This window comes from Bos grunniens, chromosome 26 (assembly GCF_055505025.1).
Source record: "Bos grunniens cultivar Pamir isolate PY7600 chromosome 26, Bosgru_T2T1.0, whole genome shotgun sequence".
NCBI lineage: Eukaryota > Metazoa > Chordata > Mammalia > Artiodactyla > Bovidae > Bos > Bos grunniens.
Window position 1 is genome coordinate 47,212,619 of NC_141190.1, and position 18,922 is coordinate 47,231,540.

Genomic DNA, 18,922 nt, shown 5'->3' on the forward strand with positions numbered 1-18,922 from the left:
TGTCCAATCAGCAGACTCCCGGGTGCTCAGAGGGCAGGGCCTGGGTCAGGACAGCTGCTCAGCCTTCGCACGTGGGCATCTAGGTGTGTCTCCCACCTGGGGCTCTGAGAGCCTGTGCCATTCATGGTCTGGCTGCCAAGCCTGCGTTCACTGTTGAGACCTCGGCTGCCTGGGTGGGAGGAGATGGGGGCAAGAGGATGCCACCTGCCCCGGCTGGCAGGGCTCCCGCTGTGGACCAGCCTTGAGCCCTGGTCTCGGGCAGCCACTGGTCCCAAGCATCTCCCCATCTTGGACACGGTGCCCTGGGCCACCAGCGTCAAGGCTTTTGTACAGGGACAGAAGCGACAAGATTTCAGAGGGCTGTCGGGCTTTGGCAGCGCTGTGGGAAGGCTTGAGGCATCCCAGTCTTTACCACCACAGCTGATGGGGGTCGTGGGTGGGGGGTGTGGCCTCCAGGCGGTGACGGGGCCAGAGTGGACACACCTGTCCGGGGGTGTTGCTGGATGGGCTGTGCCTTGGGGGCCTCGGTGCCGAGTCAGACCCCCAGCGTTCCAAGATGCCTGAGTAGAAGCTGGCCTGAGGGGCAGGGTGGGGTGAGTTGTGATGTCATTTCTCTAGCCTGGATCCTCCTGTCCACTTCGCCATCAGGCTAGCAGCAGGGCAGCCTCTAAGGACCCCGGTGAGTTCACGTTGGAGGCCCGACTCCCTTCTGGGGCAGAGCCTCCGTGGGGTGGAACCAGCCGGCCTGTGCCGGCCCTCAGTGAGGTGGCTCTTGGCTGGATTTTTAGGACCAGAATTGAGTCCATCTGCCCTGTGGGTAAGAGAAGCTGTGGTCTACCTAATCTATGTGGTCTCTGGATTTTCAGCACCTGATAGAAGCAATTCATTCCCATTTTGCCTGCATAGGATTTATTTGTGCTTTTGGTTGGGGTTTGTGTGTGTGTGTGTAGAGTCCACTATGAACTTGGGTCAACGGAAACCAGAGAAATCAGCCAAGTAGTCTTTGCCCCACGCATGTCTGTAGAGGAAGCCAGGGGAGCGCCAGGGAGATGACAGGTCAGGCAGCCAAGCAGAGAGGCTGGCTTAGACCAGGGTCAGGTTCTAGACTCAGAGCAAAGGTCACGCTGAGAGGACTTGCTGTTAAATTCGGTGAGGCATATTAGAGGCAAGTTCCGTGGCTTGAACAGCCCAAGGGAAAGAAACGCCATGCAGGAGGTTGGGGATCTTTGGCCTAATTTGCGCTGAATAAAAATTAGGGTATTTGGAAGTTAGCATCTGTTCTTAGCTGAATTAACTAGCTTAGTTTGCGCTTTGACTTCATGACGTGTGTGTGGAGGGCCAGCTCACTGCCAAGCCCTTTCCAAGGCTCCTGGCCTATATTTCTCTCTAATCACTGAGCCGTTTTCCTCCTAAAGGAAACGTTTACCTGGCTAATCAAGAGTGGTTTCAGCCTGAGCTCCGTGGACCGGAGTTAGCAGCCAAGTGTGGGAATTACCTCTGATGGCCCAGGGCAGGGCATATCCCACCCCCCGAGGGTCCCCAGCAGGGCCCAGCAGGGCCTGCTTCACGCCCGACGTGTCTAAGCCGCGTTCCTCTGGCTTGTATTACGGAAGGGAGCTGGCATTCTCCGCAAGTGTGAAAGTGTGGGTCCTGCCCCAACCCCTCCTGGCCCAGGAGTGCCAGGCCAGAGGAAATTGAGGAGCTGGCGGTCACGACAGGCCCGGGGACTCTGTCCAATGTGAGCATTTCACGTTGGTGCAAGGACACATTTACAGAACCGTGTCCTGGAAACACTGGGGTGTGCCCTGGAGGAGGCCAGCTGGGGGCATCTGGCTTTGGCATCGGTGAGACCCAGGAGAAGCCAACCTGGTTAACCTGGGCGGTTGGCCAGAGGTGCCCTGGGGCGGCTGGATCATGGGAGGATTGTGCAGGGGGCTCCCAGGCCTGCTCCCCCGATCCTAAGCCTGGGAGACCCTGCTCATACGCGGGGGTGGTGTCGGTCAACAGGCAGGGAGACGGGCAGGGGCCCAATCCCTCAGCCCCATATACCTTCCCTCTCCCGCCCCCTTCCCCACGCAGAGAAAGGAAGGGAAAATGTAGTCCCTCAGTCGTGTCCAGCTCTTTGCGACCCCATGGACTGCAACCCGCCAGGATCCTCTGTCCCTGGGGTTTTTCTCAGGCAAGAATACTGCAGTGGGTTGCCATTGCCTTCACCAGGGGGTCTTCTGGACTGAGTGATCCAACCCCCCTCTGCTGAGTCTCCTGCATTGGCAGGTGGATTTTTTACCATGGGCACCACCTAGGAAGCCCTGTAAGTGTATCCTATTTACAAGATGCCCTGGGACAGGAGCCAGTCCTGGTGTGAACCCAGGGAGCTCTGAGGACAGAGGTCAGCGTGCCTGGGGTGTTGAGGGGCCGCGTGTGGGAACGGCCCCACACCCGGTGGCGAGGGAGCGTCCTTCTCTTTTCTGGAAAAAGATGCCAACCAGGGATAATTTTAGGAAATGATGTTTTAAGACAGAAGTGTAACGTTTTAGAATGAAAAGACAGGAAGCTCTTAGAACTGCAAGATGCTAAATCTAACCAGAAGGCTATTTTTAACCCCCGGCTTTCTACAGCGTCCTCAGAAGGGTAGATCGTTCCAAACCACGTTAAGCTGGCCCACTGGATGCGTGCTCCACTGGTGCTGCTTCCGCCTCAGGGCCGAGGGTCTCAGGGCCGAGCCTTTGAGGACTGTGAGCTTTGGGTCTGACACCCTGGCTGCCCTCTGCGGGCCGTGACTGCCCCAGACCTGCGCTCACCTGTCCTCCACTAGGAGCAGCGTATGGTGTCCAGACAGCAGGTGTCCGAGCCCGTCCGCTTGTGGTCAAGCCAGCAGCCCTCCGTGTAGAGCGGAGACATCCAGTCTGTGACCCGGGATCTTTGCCCCCGACCCACACCACACACTCCCCCTCCTCGGTTAGTTTCTGTCCTCTGGCTACTCAGAGGGGACAAAGCAGGGAGCAGGACGCAGAACTATCCAATAATTAATGCAGTAAATACATGCACAGTACCCACCAAGTACTGCCCGGCACAGAGTAAAAACCCAGAAGCAGCTTGATCCTAGAGCCCTGGGCCCAAGTCTGGGCCTCCTTCATACATTTCTACTCCTGTAAGTGGTCGGCCGCTTACACACCAGCATGGAGACCCAGAGCTGGAGCTGCTCCACTGGCGGGACCCATGAAATGGTCTAACTTCGTTGAGAATCAGAAGGAAATATATACCTAACGCAGTCTGGCTCATACTCATCGTTATAGCAGCTACTAATGCAGGAGACGTAAGTGACTCGGGTTCGATCCCTGGGTTGGGAAGATCCCTTGGAGAAGGCAATGGCAACCCACTCCAGTATTCTTGCCTGGAGAATCCCATGGACAGAGGAGCCTGGCGGGCTACAGTCCATGATGTCGCAGAGTCAAACACAACTGAAGCGATTTGGTACACACACACACACACACACAATGCCGTCGTAAAACAGAATGTGTAATTTTTTTCTTTAATTGAGAAAGGGGCCCATGAAGGCAGAAGTGACATGGACCCATGTAAGTCATATGGGGCCTGGTTAAAACCTCCCCACGTGTATGTGTACATACATACCACAAACATACACACCACGCTCGTGTACATACAACACACTACACACACTGCATAAAGAACACCACTCACACACACCAATACACATACACACCCACACACCCACACCACGCACACACCCACACCACTCACACACACACACACACACACACCACTGCACATCCACAAATACACATACACACCCACACACCCACACCACGCACACACCCACACCACGCACACACACAAATACACATACACACCGCACACACCCACATCACGCACACACCCACACCACTCACACACACACACACACACACACACCACTGCACATCCACAAATACACATACACACCCACACACCCACACCACGCACACACCCACACCACGCACACACACAAATACACATACACACCCACACACACACACCATGCACACACACAAATACACACACACACACACACACACACCACTCACACACACCAATACACATACACACCCACACACCCACACCACGCACACACCCACACCACTCACACACACACACACACACACACACACACACCACTCACACACACACACACACACACACCACTGCACATCCACAAATACACATACACACCCACACACCCACACCACGCACACACCCACACCACTCACACACACAAATACACATACACACCGCACACACCCACACCACGCACACACCCACACCACTCACACACACACACACACACACACACCACTGCACATCCACAAATACACATACACACCCACACACCCACACCATGCACACACCCACACCACGCACACACACAAATACACATACACACCCACACACCCACACCACACACACCCACACCACGCACACACACCACTCACACACACACACACACACACCACTGCACATCCACAAATACACATACACACCGCACACACCCACACCACACACCCACACACCACTCACACACACAGCCCTCCCTGGTTGGCCCTCATACACTGGAAAATTCTGGAACCACAGGCCGGAATCTTCCAGGCAGTGGTCCATCCTGCACAGTCCGTCCGTGTGAGTCCAGTTAGCTGCCTGCTCCGGGGCAGACCTGAGCATGAGCACTGGGGTCTGGAGTCCCAAGCCCTCAGGCTTGACGCCCACCTGTCCAGAGGTGGACAGGCTCCCCTTCGAAAGCCTGAGAGAGTGGCCCGCGGAAGTGCTCCTGAGGGCCAGCACATCGACTCCTGGGCCCTGAAGCTCTTACCTGTCAGCATCCCCCGGGTGTGTTCAGCTCTTTCGGGGCCTGGCCTGGCCTGGGTGCCGAGGTGCCGTGTTGGGTGAAACAGGTGCGTCCCTGCACCAGGACACTGAGCGTCTCCTGGGAACGTTTAAGAAGAACTTCCCTTCTGTCCCGTGGTCACCATGGTTACGTCCCTCACAGCGTTTAATCCTCCGTGTGATTCCCTGGCCTAATGTCACGGTTTTTGTGTTGTTGTTTTTTTCCTGCAGATGACCATTCCAGGGTGATTTTAAGCCAAGTGGACGGAACCCCGTGTTCAGACTACATCAACGCTTCCTACATAGATGTAAGTACCCCCCAGCCCCGCATGACACTCGTACCTGGACCACTGGGGGCTGAGTGTGGATGGCGACCACTGGACCCCCTCTTCCCGGGGCCAGAAAGGTAACTTGTCCACACTTTCCTGGACCCGGTGGCCACACCGGCCACCACACAGAGAGCAGGAAAGCACTGGGCCTTTTGAATTAGCATCTGTGCTGGGGACTTGTTCCTAAGTTGCAGATAAGCACAGGGGAGGCTCGTTTATGCTGCTGCTGCTTAGCCACTCAGTTGTGTCCGATTCTTTGCAACCCCATGGACTGTAACCGACCAGGCTCCTCTGTCCATGAGATTCTCCAGACAAGGATACCAGAGTGGGTTACCATTTCCTGCTCCAGGGGATTTTTCTGCTCCAGGGATCAAACCCAAATCTCCTGCTTGGCAGGCAGGTTCTTTACCACTGAGCCACCTGGGAAGCCCATACTCATTTATTTTACTGACCAAACAGAACAGAGGGGACCAGTTAAGTAATTTGCAGTAAAATCATATAGAATGGATTATTAAGAATCCAGTTTAGTTGAACCTTAAAAGATCATTTGATATAAGTTACGAATTATTGTAAAAATTCAGTATAAGAGAATGTGTGCATATTAACCAATTTAAAAAATATATATCTGTACCTGTGTGTCTGCTTGCATATCTGGAAGAGTAGTCACAGAAAAATACTGGCAAGGGATATGCAAAAATAGCATGTTATTTCTGAAACTCCTGGCAAGGTTTCTTCTTGGTTTTCTGTGTTTTCCAAATTCTCCACGACAAATACATGTTACTTTCCTAACCGTAAAGTCCTTCCACAATGACAATTCTGAAAAATCATAAATCTGATTTTATTTCTCTAGGGTTATAAAGAGAAGAATAAATTCATAGCCGCTCAAGGTAAGCTCTTCATTAAGTGACGAACGTGATTTTGGTAAAATGACGTGGAAGGCGATGGCTTCCTGACCTGGTACCAACCGTCCTGGGCAGTTATACAGGCTTTTTGTATATGTGTGTACTGCTACGTTTACACAGCGGGTCAGAGTCGTCCAGCCTCTCCCGAAGCACGGAAGTGAAAAATGGCATGACTCTCACAGCCTTGACGCTCAATGTGTCTGCTCCACTGGCCAGGGGTGTCCCCTCCCCTGGGAGGTGGTCAGGAATGCGGGCCCCACCCCTGACCAGCTGCTGTCCCTGAGTTTGCATCTTAGCCAGCATTCCCAGGTCATTCTGCGCCATAGTGTTTGAGGAGCATTATACTGTGAAGTGATGACATTCCTCCAGGTCACAGGGCTTCAGACGAGCACAAGAGCTGGACCTCTGCGCGCGTACGCCCCCGTCTGTGGTCAGGGCAGACAGACGGGGAGGGCGTGGGGGCGTCCATCGTACACAGCCATGCCAGGTGTGCAGTCACACGGTGTGTGTGTGCACAGAGGCAGAGACACACGATCTGCTTCTGCGCCTGTATGAGTTAAACCCAGACGCCCAACGGTCCAGCGCTTGCCATCGCAGCGTGCTGATACTTGCGTTAGAAATCCTTGAATTTCTCTCTGCCGGCTGACTTCTACGTGACTTCCAAGTTGTTGGGCTTGGGGAACAGCAGGGAGGGGAGTAAGTAACTTTCTGGATCAAGCCCATAACCTTGAGGATGCTTTTAGCTGTGAAAGTGTATTAGTCGATGAGTCATGTTCGACTCTTTGTGACCCCATGAACTATAGTCCGCCAGGCTCCCTTGTCCATGGGATTCTCCAGGCAAGAATGCCAGAATGGGTTGCCATGCCCACCTCCAGCGGACCTTCCTGTGAAAGCATGCCCTTAAACCTCACACATGATCCTCTGTGTTTCCGAGCACTTTCAATCCAGCATACCAGCGTCTGCCTGCGGCTGTCATCCCCGGGAGCCAGGGCTGGTGAAGCTGGGTGTCAGGGAGCTAACAGTGGATTTCCTGCACATCCTCATTGCTCGGCAAGAGTCTTAGAGCAGTGGGTACCAACATTCAGTGTAGATAGCAATCTTAATGCACATTTAAATGCACACACAAAAAATGGGCTTCCTTGGTGGCTCAGATGATAAAGAACCTGCCTGCAGTGCTGCAGAGCCAGGTTCAGTTCCTGGGTCAGGAAGATCCCCTGGAGAAGAGAATGGCAGCCCACTCCAGTATTCTCATCTGGAGAATGGACAGAGGAGCCTGGTGGGCTACAGTCCCTGGGGTCGCAAGGAGTCAGACACCACTGAGCGACTGGCATTTTCACTTGCCGTGAAAAGTAGGGAGATATACACACAAGCCCACAGTCCATCAGGAACATGCCCAGCTTTCAATGTCAGAAACCTTGGCAAACACCCACTGACACCAATGGAAATGTCTTTTTCATTCTTATAAGCAGACGTCCAGAGGAAGTAGCCCGGGCTGGGGCAGCAGCACAAGGGAGAGAGGCCGCTTTCATTCCTCCCCTGACCTCCTTACTGTCATCCTCAGGGCCACAAAGTGGCTGCCGTACCTCCCGGCACTGCTGTCCCTAGTCAGGCAGGAAAGAGAGCAGCAGGCAGAGGACTTTCTTCCAGGGACACTACCTTTTGTTCAGACCCCCTCCCCAGGGACTTCAGCCTACATCTTACCAGAAAGCATCACTAGCTGTGAAGGCAGCTGGGAGATGTGATTTTTTTTTTTTTTTTCAGAGGAAAGGGGGTTAGACATGGCAGGTGGGTCAGGCAGCCAGCAGTGTGTCTCCCTTCCCCCACCCCCACACACAGTCTGATTCAGTGGTTTGGGATGGGAGGTCTTATTCTGAGGCTTCGCCAAGCCCCTCCGTGGCCACAAACCACTTTGACAGCTTGCAAACCAGCTCGCATTTAAACAGTGTTTGTGGCCCACGATCATCACCCAACTGGGTGCATTAACTTAGCCCCCAAGGATTTCCCAGCCCCTGGGTGGGCGGGTATCAGGGAGAGAGAGGCAGGGCCAGACAGGGAGGCTGCCCCCTACTCCAGTCCTGGGACTCTGCAGGGAGTGAACGGGCCCATCACCCCCTTCCTCAGGGCAGGTAGTGGGGAAGCAGCCGTCTGAGGCCCAAAGGCCAGGGTGACAGGTCTGGGGCTCGCAGGGACCGCTCTGTCTGATTCGGACCATCCTCTCCTCCCAGGTCCCAAGCAGGAAACAGTGAATGACTTCTGGAGAATGATCTGGGAGCAGAAATGTGCAACCATCGTGATGCTGACGAATCTGAAAGAAAGAAAAGAGGTAAGCCCAGCCTGTTCTTCTCAGCTGCTGCTGCTTGGCTGGGGTATGCTCACCACTTCCTTTTCCCTTCTCCCTCCTGCTTATCACGGCAGACAAAAAAACACAAAACACCTCAGGGCTCACAGCACTTTTATCTTGAAATATATTGTCCGTGCTCCCAGAATCTCACTATCCCAGTCAGTCAGTTAGGTCAGTCACTCGGTCGTGTCCGACTCTGTGGGACCCCATGGACTGCAGCACGCCAGGCCTCCCTGTCCATCACCAACTCCCGGAGTTTACTCAAACTGAGTCGATGATGCCCTCCAACCATCTCATCCTCTGTGGTCCCCTTCTCCTCCCGCCTTCAATCTTTCCCAGCATCAGGGTCTTTTCCAGTGAGTCAGCTCTTCACATCAGGTGGCCAGAGTATTGGAGTTTCAGCCTCAGCATCAGTCCTTCCAGGGAATATTCAGGACTGATTTCTTTTAGGATGGACTGGTTGGATCTCCTTGTTGTCCAAGGGACTCTCAAGAGTCTTCTCCAACACCACAGTGCAAAAGCATCAATTCTTCAGTGCTCAGCTTTCTTTACAGTCCAACTCTCACATCCTAGACCACAATATAAAATGATGGAGGGATTTTCTTCTTTCAGTAGCGAGTCATCCCTGGGTGACCCACCAGTTCTTACGCCATGGTGGGAGCAGTGAATTTTAATATAGAAATTTTTTAGAACCTTGGAACATAATATGTTGGGCCTTAGACCATAAAAAAAAAGTGATTTTCCCCTTATTATTCAGACCAGAGAAATGCATTGGAAAAAAACAAGGTGTATTGAAGTCGTATTGATTTGGTATTTCAATGTGTGCAATTAGCTGTTTCGACTTCAAAAAGTAACGCATACACATTATAAGAACTTTAAATCTCTATGAGCTCGCACTCCAGAGTTGAAAGCAGAGCAGGGAGGCAGATGGGAAGCGAGCAGCAGGCAGACTGTTCTTCTCGCCCGTTCCAGCGCGAGCGCCCGAACAGGGGTGGTGGCAAGCGGGTCAACAGGGAGACACAGCTCGGTCAGAGACATCTGTCCCAGGGCCTGTGTGGTCCTGGCTCCAGCCGGACATAGGTGCCATCCACCCTCACTCACTGGCTGGGGGCTGGCCGGCCTGTCCCCACGAAAGCCCAGGCTGCTTGGCTAGGGCTCGGGGTAAGGCGGCTGCCCTTTGGGATGGAAGAACTCAGCCAGGGCAGGAGAGGGGAGGCCGGCCGGCTGGGAGGGCAGCCATGAGGTGGCCCCCAGCTCCCCCACCACTAATTTATTCCATCCAGAAAAGCAGCGGAAAAGCCTCCAACCCCACCCCATTTCCGGTCGGGGAGTGGAGAGGGGTTTTCTTTTGTTTCGAAGCGAGCTGGGACAGGGCTGGGGAGGGCCAGCCTCCTCCTCCTCCGTGTTAATCCTGCCCAGGCCCCGTGCGTGCTCTCTCACCGGAAAGAGTGATGGGCGGAAGCAGGGGGTTCCCAGGCAGGGACACGTTCCGGGGGAGGAGGGCGGGGGGTCGCTGTGGGGAAGGTGTCCCCGCGCTCTGAGCGGATGCTGCAGCCCCACGGCCCCAGACGAGGAGGATGACCTGGAGCCTGGCGTCCCCTGGGACCAGCTATCTCTGGGCCAGGTTTTCAGGGGCTTGTTTGCAAAGAGACAGAGGAGACCAGTGCAGGGACTGTGGGGCTCGGAAGGCACCCCCATCTCCCCCATCAGTCATCTCGTTGCCACATTACTTGACACGCCCCCTCCCCCGGCTCTTTTCTCTGCAGCCTCCTACTGCATTTTTCCATCTCTGTGACTCAGACTCAGCCTGCCTTTGGGCCTCGATTTTCAGTGTCTCAGATAAAATCGTTTCTCAACAGAGTTCCCCTTTTGTTAATTGCTTACACTTCTGTTGTGGTCTCCTTGGCTTCAGCATCCTGGCTCGGTGTTGTGAAAGCTGGCATCTCATGATCTGATGGGGGCGGAGCGGGCGGGTGGAGGCGGGTGGCAGGCAGTGGTGACCGCTGTGTAGACGGGAACAGAGCACACCCTGAGCCCTGTGGGGGTCTGAGAAGCAGCCCTCGGGTCTTCGAGTGAGAGTCTGTCAAGGCGAGAGTCTCTGGAGGGTCCCCAGGAGGCCAAGACTGCCCCAAACCATGACCTTCAGGGTGGGCTTCTCCTCAGGGTCCCTTCAGAGCTGCCCAGGGCCAGGCTGCGGGAGGGGAAGTTGGTGGGTGTCATCACACAAGCCCTGGGCTCTGGTAAATACCAGCTGACTCTTGTTTATAGGATTATTAACCCTCGTGGCCTGGCCTGTGAGCTGTGCCTGGTGGGCAATGTCCAGGATCAATGGCTTGCTGACGCCTGCGGCCATGGAGCAGGGAGCCCCCCATTAGGGGGACCTCATGCCTTCAAGTCTTTCTTGCAGGAGGACCCGCTGGGGTCAGGAACTGGAGGCCCAGTCTCCCCGTCTCGTGTGTGGTCCATTTGTAGTTCTGAGGGAGGGAAAGCAAAGGAAGACCTCTCTGTGACCACCCACCCATCCAGCTCTACAAATGCCTGCCTCAGTCTTATCCCTGGTTGGAGAAAAGTCAGGAGCGTTCAGCTGACTACAAGTCCATGACTTCCACAGAGGGTGGGTGGGATGCAAATTAAGTTCGCCGTTAGCGCTGGGCAGGAAAAATGACCCACCGAGTCCGATGGGCAGTGTTTGGGGAGCACATGGTCCTCTGGGGCTTGACGAAGAGCCGCCCACGTGAGGCTGCTTCCACGTGGGCCCCCCTGTAGAGCAGCTCAGCCTGACAGTCCGGTCAGTATGTGTGGTTAGTAAGGGGATGAGTAACCGAGGCATCAGAGGGGTCCGATTCTGGTCTCAGTCCTGCCGTTAACTAGCACCGATGAGACGGAGACGCACCGCCCTGGCCTCTGAGGACTGCGTCACTGGAGCTGGCTGTGTGTGAGGCCTTGTGTCTGTGGCCGGGGCGGGGGGCTGCGAGGTGATGAAAGGCCCCCCGCAGACCTTCTGTTTCTATCCGCGTGTCCCACGCAGGAGAAGTGCTATCAGTACTGGCCGGACCAGGGCTGCTGGACGTACGGGAACATCCGGGTGTGTGTGGAGGACTGCGCGGTGCTGGTGGACTACACCATCCGGAAGTTCTGCATTCAGTCTGTAAGCACGCGACTTCCCGCAGAGGCAGGCTTGCGAGGAGAGACGCGTGCGTGCTTGCGAGGAGAGATGCGTGCGTGCTTACAGTAGGGAGCACTGGCCGCACCCCAACAGCCCCACCCCTACCCCCACTCCCAGCAGCTCTCACAAGGGGAGACGAGGCTGGAGGCAGTGCCGGGCGGGGACGCGGGACGCTCCCTTGTGGGCCACAGATCTGAGTCTACAGGCGGCTGACAGGCAGGAGCACGTGACCTTGAGTCAGGGTCTCTGGCTCCCAGAGACCACCTGGGTGGAGGAAGTTGAGACAGTTGGAGCATCCTGGGGGTGTGGGAAGGGGTCCCCCACTCAGTTACACAGGGCCGTTTCACACACTGACATGGAGATGTGAGGTTTTTCTTTTCTTTTTTTTTTTTTTTTACAGTTTCAAAATTTTATCTGAAACATTTCATTATTTTTCAAACTCTTTTCCTGCTAGTCACTCCTCCCCTGAGATGATTTAAGGCAGCCTTCAATAAAGACACCTGTAGGCGAGGTAGATGAAATAAGAGATTTCAGAGATTAAAAAAAAAAATTAGAAAAAAGCAGAAGGTGGTGTTATCAAGAATCAAAGGTAGAGTGATGGGTGTGGTTAGATCACAGAATATGAGCCTGAGCTTCCTAGAAGCCACAGCAAAAGAGGAGGGACGATGAGTTTTATCATATTACTGTCCCCAACCTTGGCCTACCTCCTCCCGGAAACACAAACGTACACACACACACACACACACACACACGCTTCCAAATACACTATATAACTTTCCATGGCTTGGGACGAGAACCGGACTCCTCGGCTCTGGGTAAGAAGGGTGGAGAGAGGTTTTGAGGGAAGGGTTGGGGTGGGGTGGGGTCTCCCAAGGGTAGACCAACCAGATGTTTTCCCCACAAATCAAGCCGCTTTTAAGAGTGAAAGCTGATGCTGTTGGCAGTTACACGGCAACACGAAGTCGCGGCAAACTGGGACGCAGCCAGCCTGCTGGCCGACGGGTCCGTTAGCCCTGAGGCCGGCTGCAGGGAATTGCCTGGCTGCTGGGGTCTGGCCCAGCCTGGTCCTGGTCCGGGTGACCGTGGGCCCTGCTATGCTGTTCCCGCTGCTATGGGGCCAGTAAGCATCAGGGTCTCTCACTCCCGGGCATCCAGTCTTCACTGATGGGCCCCTCTCTGCATGAGTCCCCACGGCGGCTCACGCCTGGACGGCAGAAGGGTACCTCGAGCAAGTGTCCTGGAGCCATGATGTTAGGGGTGGGGAGGGGGCAGGGGCCGTCCCGCCCGCTCACGTCTCCGCGTGTCCCCACAGCAACTCCCTGACGGCTGCAAAGCGCCTCGGCTGGTCTGCCAGCTGCACTTCACCAGCTGGCCCGACTTTGGGGTGCCTTTCACCCCCATCGGCATGCTCAAGTTCCTGAAGAAAGTGAGGACGCTCAACCCCGCGCACGCCGGGCCCATTGTGGTTCACTGCAGGTGCGTGTGGGGTGGGGCCAGGCGGCCCCAGGAAGCATACAGCCCCCAGTGGGACAGTGACCAGTGGGCAGACATCAGGGTGGGCAGAGGGGCGGCTGGGGTGACCTGAGAGTACCTCCCAGACACTGGAAGCAGCTCAGAGAATCCCTCAGGGTGAGAGCCGGAGGGATGCTCTCTCCATCCGGGGAGGCAGAGCCCTTCATCAGTACCACCTGTCAGGGAACCTTAGTATCAGAAGTATCACAAGCACCTTTGACCCGGCACTGCACGCTCCTCTGAGCCACTGGCTTTGCGGAGTCTGGGGCCTGGTCCAGCCCCGCCTGGCCCTCTCAAGGGGGCAGCCCCCATTCTTGCTCAGACTTCCTGAAAGCCAGAGTTGGTGTGTCGCTTCCACTGAACACCTGTGTGGCAGATTTAGAGCCCCTGTGTCCCTGGAGGGCAGGTGCCTCTTGTCCCTGGCCAGGCCCTGATACTCGGAATGACCCCATCTGTAACAGCCAGAAACCCCATGTCCAGTGGAGAGTTACAGCCAGTGAGCAGGACCGTCCGTCCTCCAGCCGGGAGGGCAGGGCCACCGGCCTGAGTCCCTGCACAGGGAAACCCCTCGGAGGCGTGGACCCGCGGTGGCCCCAGCTAGAGGGGACACTGGTCAGCAGCATGTCCTCAGGGCGGAGAGTTTGAATGGCCCATGGCAGGCAGGCGCGCTCCAGTTCGCGTCAGCTGACAGTCAGCCGGCTGGGCTCCAGACAGCAGGGATGAAGGAGCCGCCTCTGCGTGGGGTCAGGGCTGGCTGCGGGGATTGGTTCAGCTCTGTTTTGTTCTGATGCCTCCAGATTCCCTGGTGCTGGTGGAACCTCAGCGCCTGGCCCCTCCCCTGCTCGCCTCCCCGCTCGCTGTGGTGCTGGGGCAGGCCATTTGCCCTTCATCTTGGTTTCCGCCCTCCGCTCTCTGTGGCCCCTTCCACGCACCTGTTGGGTGGGCTGTCTTGACCTGGCTCTGCACCTGACGATCGTCTCATTCTTTGTTTGTAAAGAACTAAGATTCTTGAAGGAGCCCCTCATGTCTCGTCCGCTCTCCCCTCCCCGTGATGAGCAGGGAGTCTCCGATGGGGCAGGGCTTCATTGCCTGCCTAGTGCCATTTTGGAGACAAGCTGGAAAGAGTGGTGCCATCCTCCCTGCCAAAAGAGGAACATGGTTGGGGGGGTGCTTCATTCCTTCAGTTGTGAACCTTCTGTTTAAAAGATGACTTTCTTTTTTTAAAAGAGGCTAATGCCGCAGTGGGTTGGCGTGCTGGGGGCAAGCCCAGTTCAACCTAGTGACCCTGCACCCGTGGCTGCTGTGTGCAGTTGTGGTCTGGACCATTAGGGGTTTTTTTAATCCTGCGGATGTTGGCTGAGTTTGTTTGTGTGCCTGCTGAGTCCTGGGTGTTGGGGAGACACATATGGACGGCCTGCATTGGTTGGAGGGGATCTAGATGGACAGGTAGGGTGGAGGTGGGAGGATGTGCAGAGACCGCCATGGGGAGACCATTGGGGAGAAAGGAAACCCAGCCCAGGAGTGGCATCGAGCAGCTTCCCGAGGAAGGAGACCTCTCAGTGGAGCCCCTGAGCACTAGCTGGCCCCAGCCAGCCCGGGGTTCAGGGTTGGGGTCACAGACAGAGCCAGCTGGTGCCCCAGTTTGCATGACCTTGGCTCTAGGGCCAACAGACCTGGCCTGGAGTCCTTCTTTCTTATGAAGAACCTGGAAAACCACATCAAGTGTGACAATAAAAAAAAATCCAGTTGCACAAGTGATCATGAGGAGACAGTGTTCGGTAATAGAAGAAAAATTACCAGTACAATTCACACAAAGCTTAGACAGCGGCCCTTTTCCGGAAGCCTGTTAGCAGTCTCCAATCCACCTACAGTTGCAGGACCTGCAGGAGACGCGGGTTTGATCCCTGGGTTGGGAAGATCCCCTGGAAGAGGAAAGAGGAAATGGCAACCCTCTCCAGGATTTCTGCCTGGAGAATCCCATGGACAGAGGAGCTTGGCGGGCTACAGTCTCTAGGGTCTCAGAGTCAGACAGGACCGCAGTGACAGCTCACTGGCCCTTGAAGGAAATTTGAGATCTTGTCCCTGAGATTTGGTGCCCTCCGGTGGCCCTACTGGATTTGTCTTTATTAACGGAAGGAAGTTTGTGCGCCGTGAAGAGGTTCGTCTTCAGTGAGGGTGGCGTGTCCTCCGGTCCGGACTGCAGGCGTGTTCCAAGGTCCCATCATCGCAGTGGGGACCGGGGACTCACGACGTGGCCTCTTCCTCTCTCCCCAAGCGCGGGCGTGGGCCGGACGGGCACCTTCATAGTGATCGACGCCATGATGGACATGGTGCACGCAGAGCAGAAGGTGGACGTCTTTGACTTCGTGTCCAGAATCCGCAATCAGCGGCCTCAGATGGTTCAGACAGACGTGAGTCATGCCCTCCTCTGGCCCAGCCACCTGTGCTGGTGTGAGCTTGGCTCAGCAAACCCCGACGCCCCGGGACACGAGTCAGGTGCATGCAGAGTGGTGCCTGGCCGGGACCATGTCGCCCCGGCCCTCTTCAAGGCCGCAGACGGTCACTACAGACAGCCCTTAATCTGACCTTCCCCCCAACCCCTTCCCCTTTGCACAAAGAGAAGGGTCCCCCTACTCCAGGGGCCCCCCTTGGAGTCCATCTGGGTCTCCCCGCAGATGCAGTACACGTTCATCTACCAAGCCTTACTGGAGTACTACCTCTATGGGGACACTGAGCTGGACGTGTCCTCCCTGGAGAAGCACCTTCAGGCGCTGCACGGCCCCACCGCCCACTTCGACAAGATCGGGCTGGAGGAGGAGTTCAGGGTAAGCGCCAACCTGCTCTCAAGGAGGACCAGCCCCATTCACACAAAGCTGCTTACAGCTGCTTCCTCCCTTAGGAATCCCTGGAAAAGTAAGGGGGTCCGTCCTGCCCATGACTTTCAAGGGAGGAACAACGGGGACTTTCAGAGCTCTGCAGCCATGTCGGCGGGTGGGGGGAATATCGTACATGCACATTTTATCTCCCAAGACTCGGGCCATGTCTGGAGATGGAGATAGTTTCCTCTGAGCGGGTGTCCTTGATGGCAGTGGGGTTAGAAGGCTGAGCAGTCTCTCGGGAACATCAGGGTTTTAACTGTGTGGCTGTGTCTCTCTTGGCTGCAGAAACTGACAAACGTCCGCATCATGAAGGAGAACATGAGGACAGGCAATCTGCCCGCGAACATGAAGAAGGCCAGGGTCATCCAGATCATTCCATGTAAGGGCCGCCCGCGGAGGGCAGGCCCGCGCGGCAGGCGCTGTCGGCGGGCGTCCTGGGGCTTCAGTCGCTGGAAGGTCGTTGACCACCCGCTCCTGTAAACCGGGGGTCCGGGGTGGGGTGCCCTCGGGGAGCTCTGTCAAGTGTGGGGAAGAGAATGCCCACCTGTGAAGACATGAGTGACCTAGGCTGTCCCATGGGGGTCAGGCAGGCATCTCGTGACCTGGATTTGGAGGCAGGACAGGGAGGGGGACTTCCTGGAAATGGAAAGATGAGCTTCGGGCCTGACGTGGTGCCTCCTGATTCTACGAGATGCCATCCTGTCTTCCCCCAAGCGGGTGGAGGCACGACACCCACCTGTACACAGAGTGGGGTCCTGGCCCATGCTGTGCAGCCGGATCCGAAGGGAGCTCAGCTGAGATCTTCCAGGGAGAGGCCTTGAGGCCGGCACACCATGGGCAAGGGAGGCATCGGGCGCTGGGCGGCCTGAGGTCTAAGGGGACGGAAAACCTACAGGCCTGGTAGAAGCAGAGGCATCGGAGGAACCCCAGGGGGAGAGAGGAGGCGGAAGGGCTCACCCAGACCTCCCCTCAACATCCTCTCCTGGACTCCAGCTCCTGCAGCAGCAGGCCCTCACATGGACCTGCCCAGGCCGGCAGTGCATGGGGCTGGGCAGGCCCTCTCCAGCCTCAGACCCTGGGGCTCTATGGCTGTGATGCCTCTGGCCGGCAGTGCGTGGGGCTGGGCAGGCCCTCTCCAGCCTCAGACCCTGGGGGCTTTATGGCTGTGATGCCTCTGGCAGGCTATGCCAAGTTGCCTGGCCGGCCACACTCCTTTGACAGCTTAAGTTTACTTTAATGCTTACGTTTTGGTATGAATGACCTCAATTTAGGGCTTCCCTGGGCACTCAGCTGGTAAAGAATCTTCCTGCCATGCAGGAGACCCAGGTTTGATTCCTTGATCGGGAGGATCCCCTGGAGAAGGGATAGGCTACCTGCTCCAGTGTTCTTGCCTGGAGAATCCCCAAGGACACTGGAGCCTGGTGGCCTACAGTCCACGGGGTTCCAATGAGTCAGACACGACTAAGCGATTAAGCACAGCCCAGCACCTCAATTTATGACTGATGAAGACAATGAGTCAGTTATTTGAGAACTTTGCTCACAAAACACAGCTTCCCCCGGCCACTTGAAGGAACCTAGTTTAGGAAGGAAACCTTCCAAGGGGTTGACTGTATTTAGTGATTTTATCCATAAGCTTTGTCTCAGAAGCTCCTAACAGCGAGTTCAAGTTTGCCAGGCAGGATGGGGTCGCTTCTGACCCAGGGGATGCACTGCTTTACAGACGACTTCAACCGCGTGATTCTCTCCATGAAGAGGGGCCAGGAGTACACGGACTACATCAACGCGTCCTTTATAGACGTAAGTGCCGGGCCCCCGCCGAGCCTGCATGCCTGGCGGGGACGCAGCTCCTATGCCCCATGATTTCAGTCTCTTCAGCTACTTGCTTTCACAATCGGAAAGGGTGGACACGCCCCCAGAAAGCCAAACCAGTTCATTAGCAAACACTTGCTGAAAAAAAAAAAAGGAATAAGGAACTTTGAAGTAGAGGATGTACGTGCACTTTTAAATAATTGGCTGCTTTTCCATTCTGCCTTTAATACGTCATAGCTTCTCTTTTGCTCGGCTGTTACACTCCAGCCCTCTGTCCCTGCTCACACGTGCTTTCTGTCCTGTGACCACAGTTCAGTTCAGGCCCCATCACAGCCTGCCTTGTGCACAGCGGAGCTAAATGGGCGGGAGACAGCATTGCAGTCAAGTCTGTGCTTGGATTCTGGTTTACAGATGAGAGAACGCTGTGCCGGAGAGGGGGTCACGTGGGCACCAAGCCAGGACCGGGGAATTAACTCACTTCCTCTAACTCCGCACCCTCTCTGCCCTGCCTTGATGCTAAGTTAGCTGTGACACGTACAGACGCATTAATAGAATCGAAGCCAGTCCAAGCAAGGGTCCTGTTACATCCGTACAGAGGTGAAGGGGCCCCTTGACCTGTTTTCTGGGCACGTGCCATCTGGGTCTCGGCTCAGGCCCCGGAAGCCTGAATGCCGTCCCTCCTGCAGCCCTGGGCTGTCCTAAAGCCACGTGTCCCAGCGTGGGAGAGCAGTGGCAGGAAGCCGGACTTGAACCTCTCTCCCACTTGAAGGGCTACCGGCAGAAGGACTACTTCATCGCCACCCAGGGGCCCCTGGCGCACACGGTGGAGGACTTCTGGAGGATGGTCTGGGAGTGGAAGTGCCACACGATCGTGATGCTGACCGAGGTGCAGGAGAGAGAGCAGGTCAGCCCGCCCCCCGCCCCCGCCCCAGCGGCCTCCAGGGCTGCTCACACCCACCAGGTGCAGCCCACCCAACGGACTGCCTGTCCCCTGGGAACGCCTCACCTGCCATCGGCTGTGAGGCCAGGCCACGACTACTGAGGAGGGAGAGAGGCTGCAAATGAAAAAGGTTTTTTTTTCAACTCCTTCCCCCGCCAACTCCAGT

At 56.0% G+C, this 18,922-nt stretch overlaps 1 protein-coding gene across 6 annotated transcripts in view; it reads left to right on the forward strand.

The window, feature by feature from the left end:
• Positions 1-18,922, forward strand: part of PTPRE (protein tyrosine phosphatase receptor type E) — a 179,250-nt gene that overhangs the window by 148,165 nt on the left and 12,163 nt on the right. For all 6 annotated transcript variants that reach the window (XM_086377859.1, XM_086377854.1, XM_086377855.1 and 3 more), the window contains 10 exons: positions 5,110-5,186; positions 6,058-6,094; positions 8,335-8,432; positions 11,479-11,598; positions 12,929-13,092; positions 15,404-15,539; positions 15,804-15,953; positions 16,293-16,386; positions 17,728-17,804; positions 18,586-18,720. In XM_086377859.1, coding sequence (XP_086233985.1) covers positions 5,110-5,186; positions 6,058-6,094; positions 8,335-8,432; positions 11,479-11,598; positions 12,929-13,092; positions 15,404-15,539; positions 15,804-15,953; positions 16,293-16,386; positions 17,728-17,804; positions 18,586-18,720 — 1,088 coding nt within the window. The remainder of the gene's footprint in view (positions 1-5,109; positions 5,187-6,057; positions 6,095-8,334; positions 8,433-11,478; positions 11,599-12,928; positions 13,093-15,403; positions 15,540-15,803; positions 15,954-16,292; positions 16,387-17,727; positions 17,805-18,585; positions 18,721-18,922) is intronic.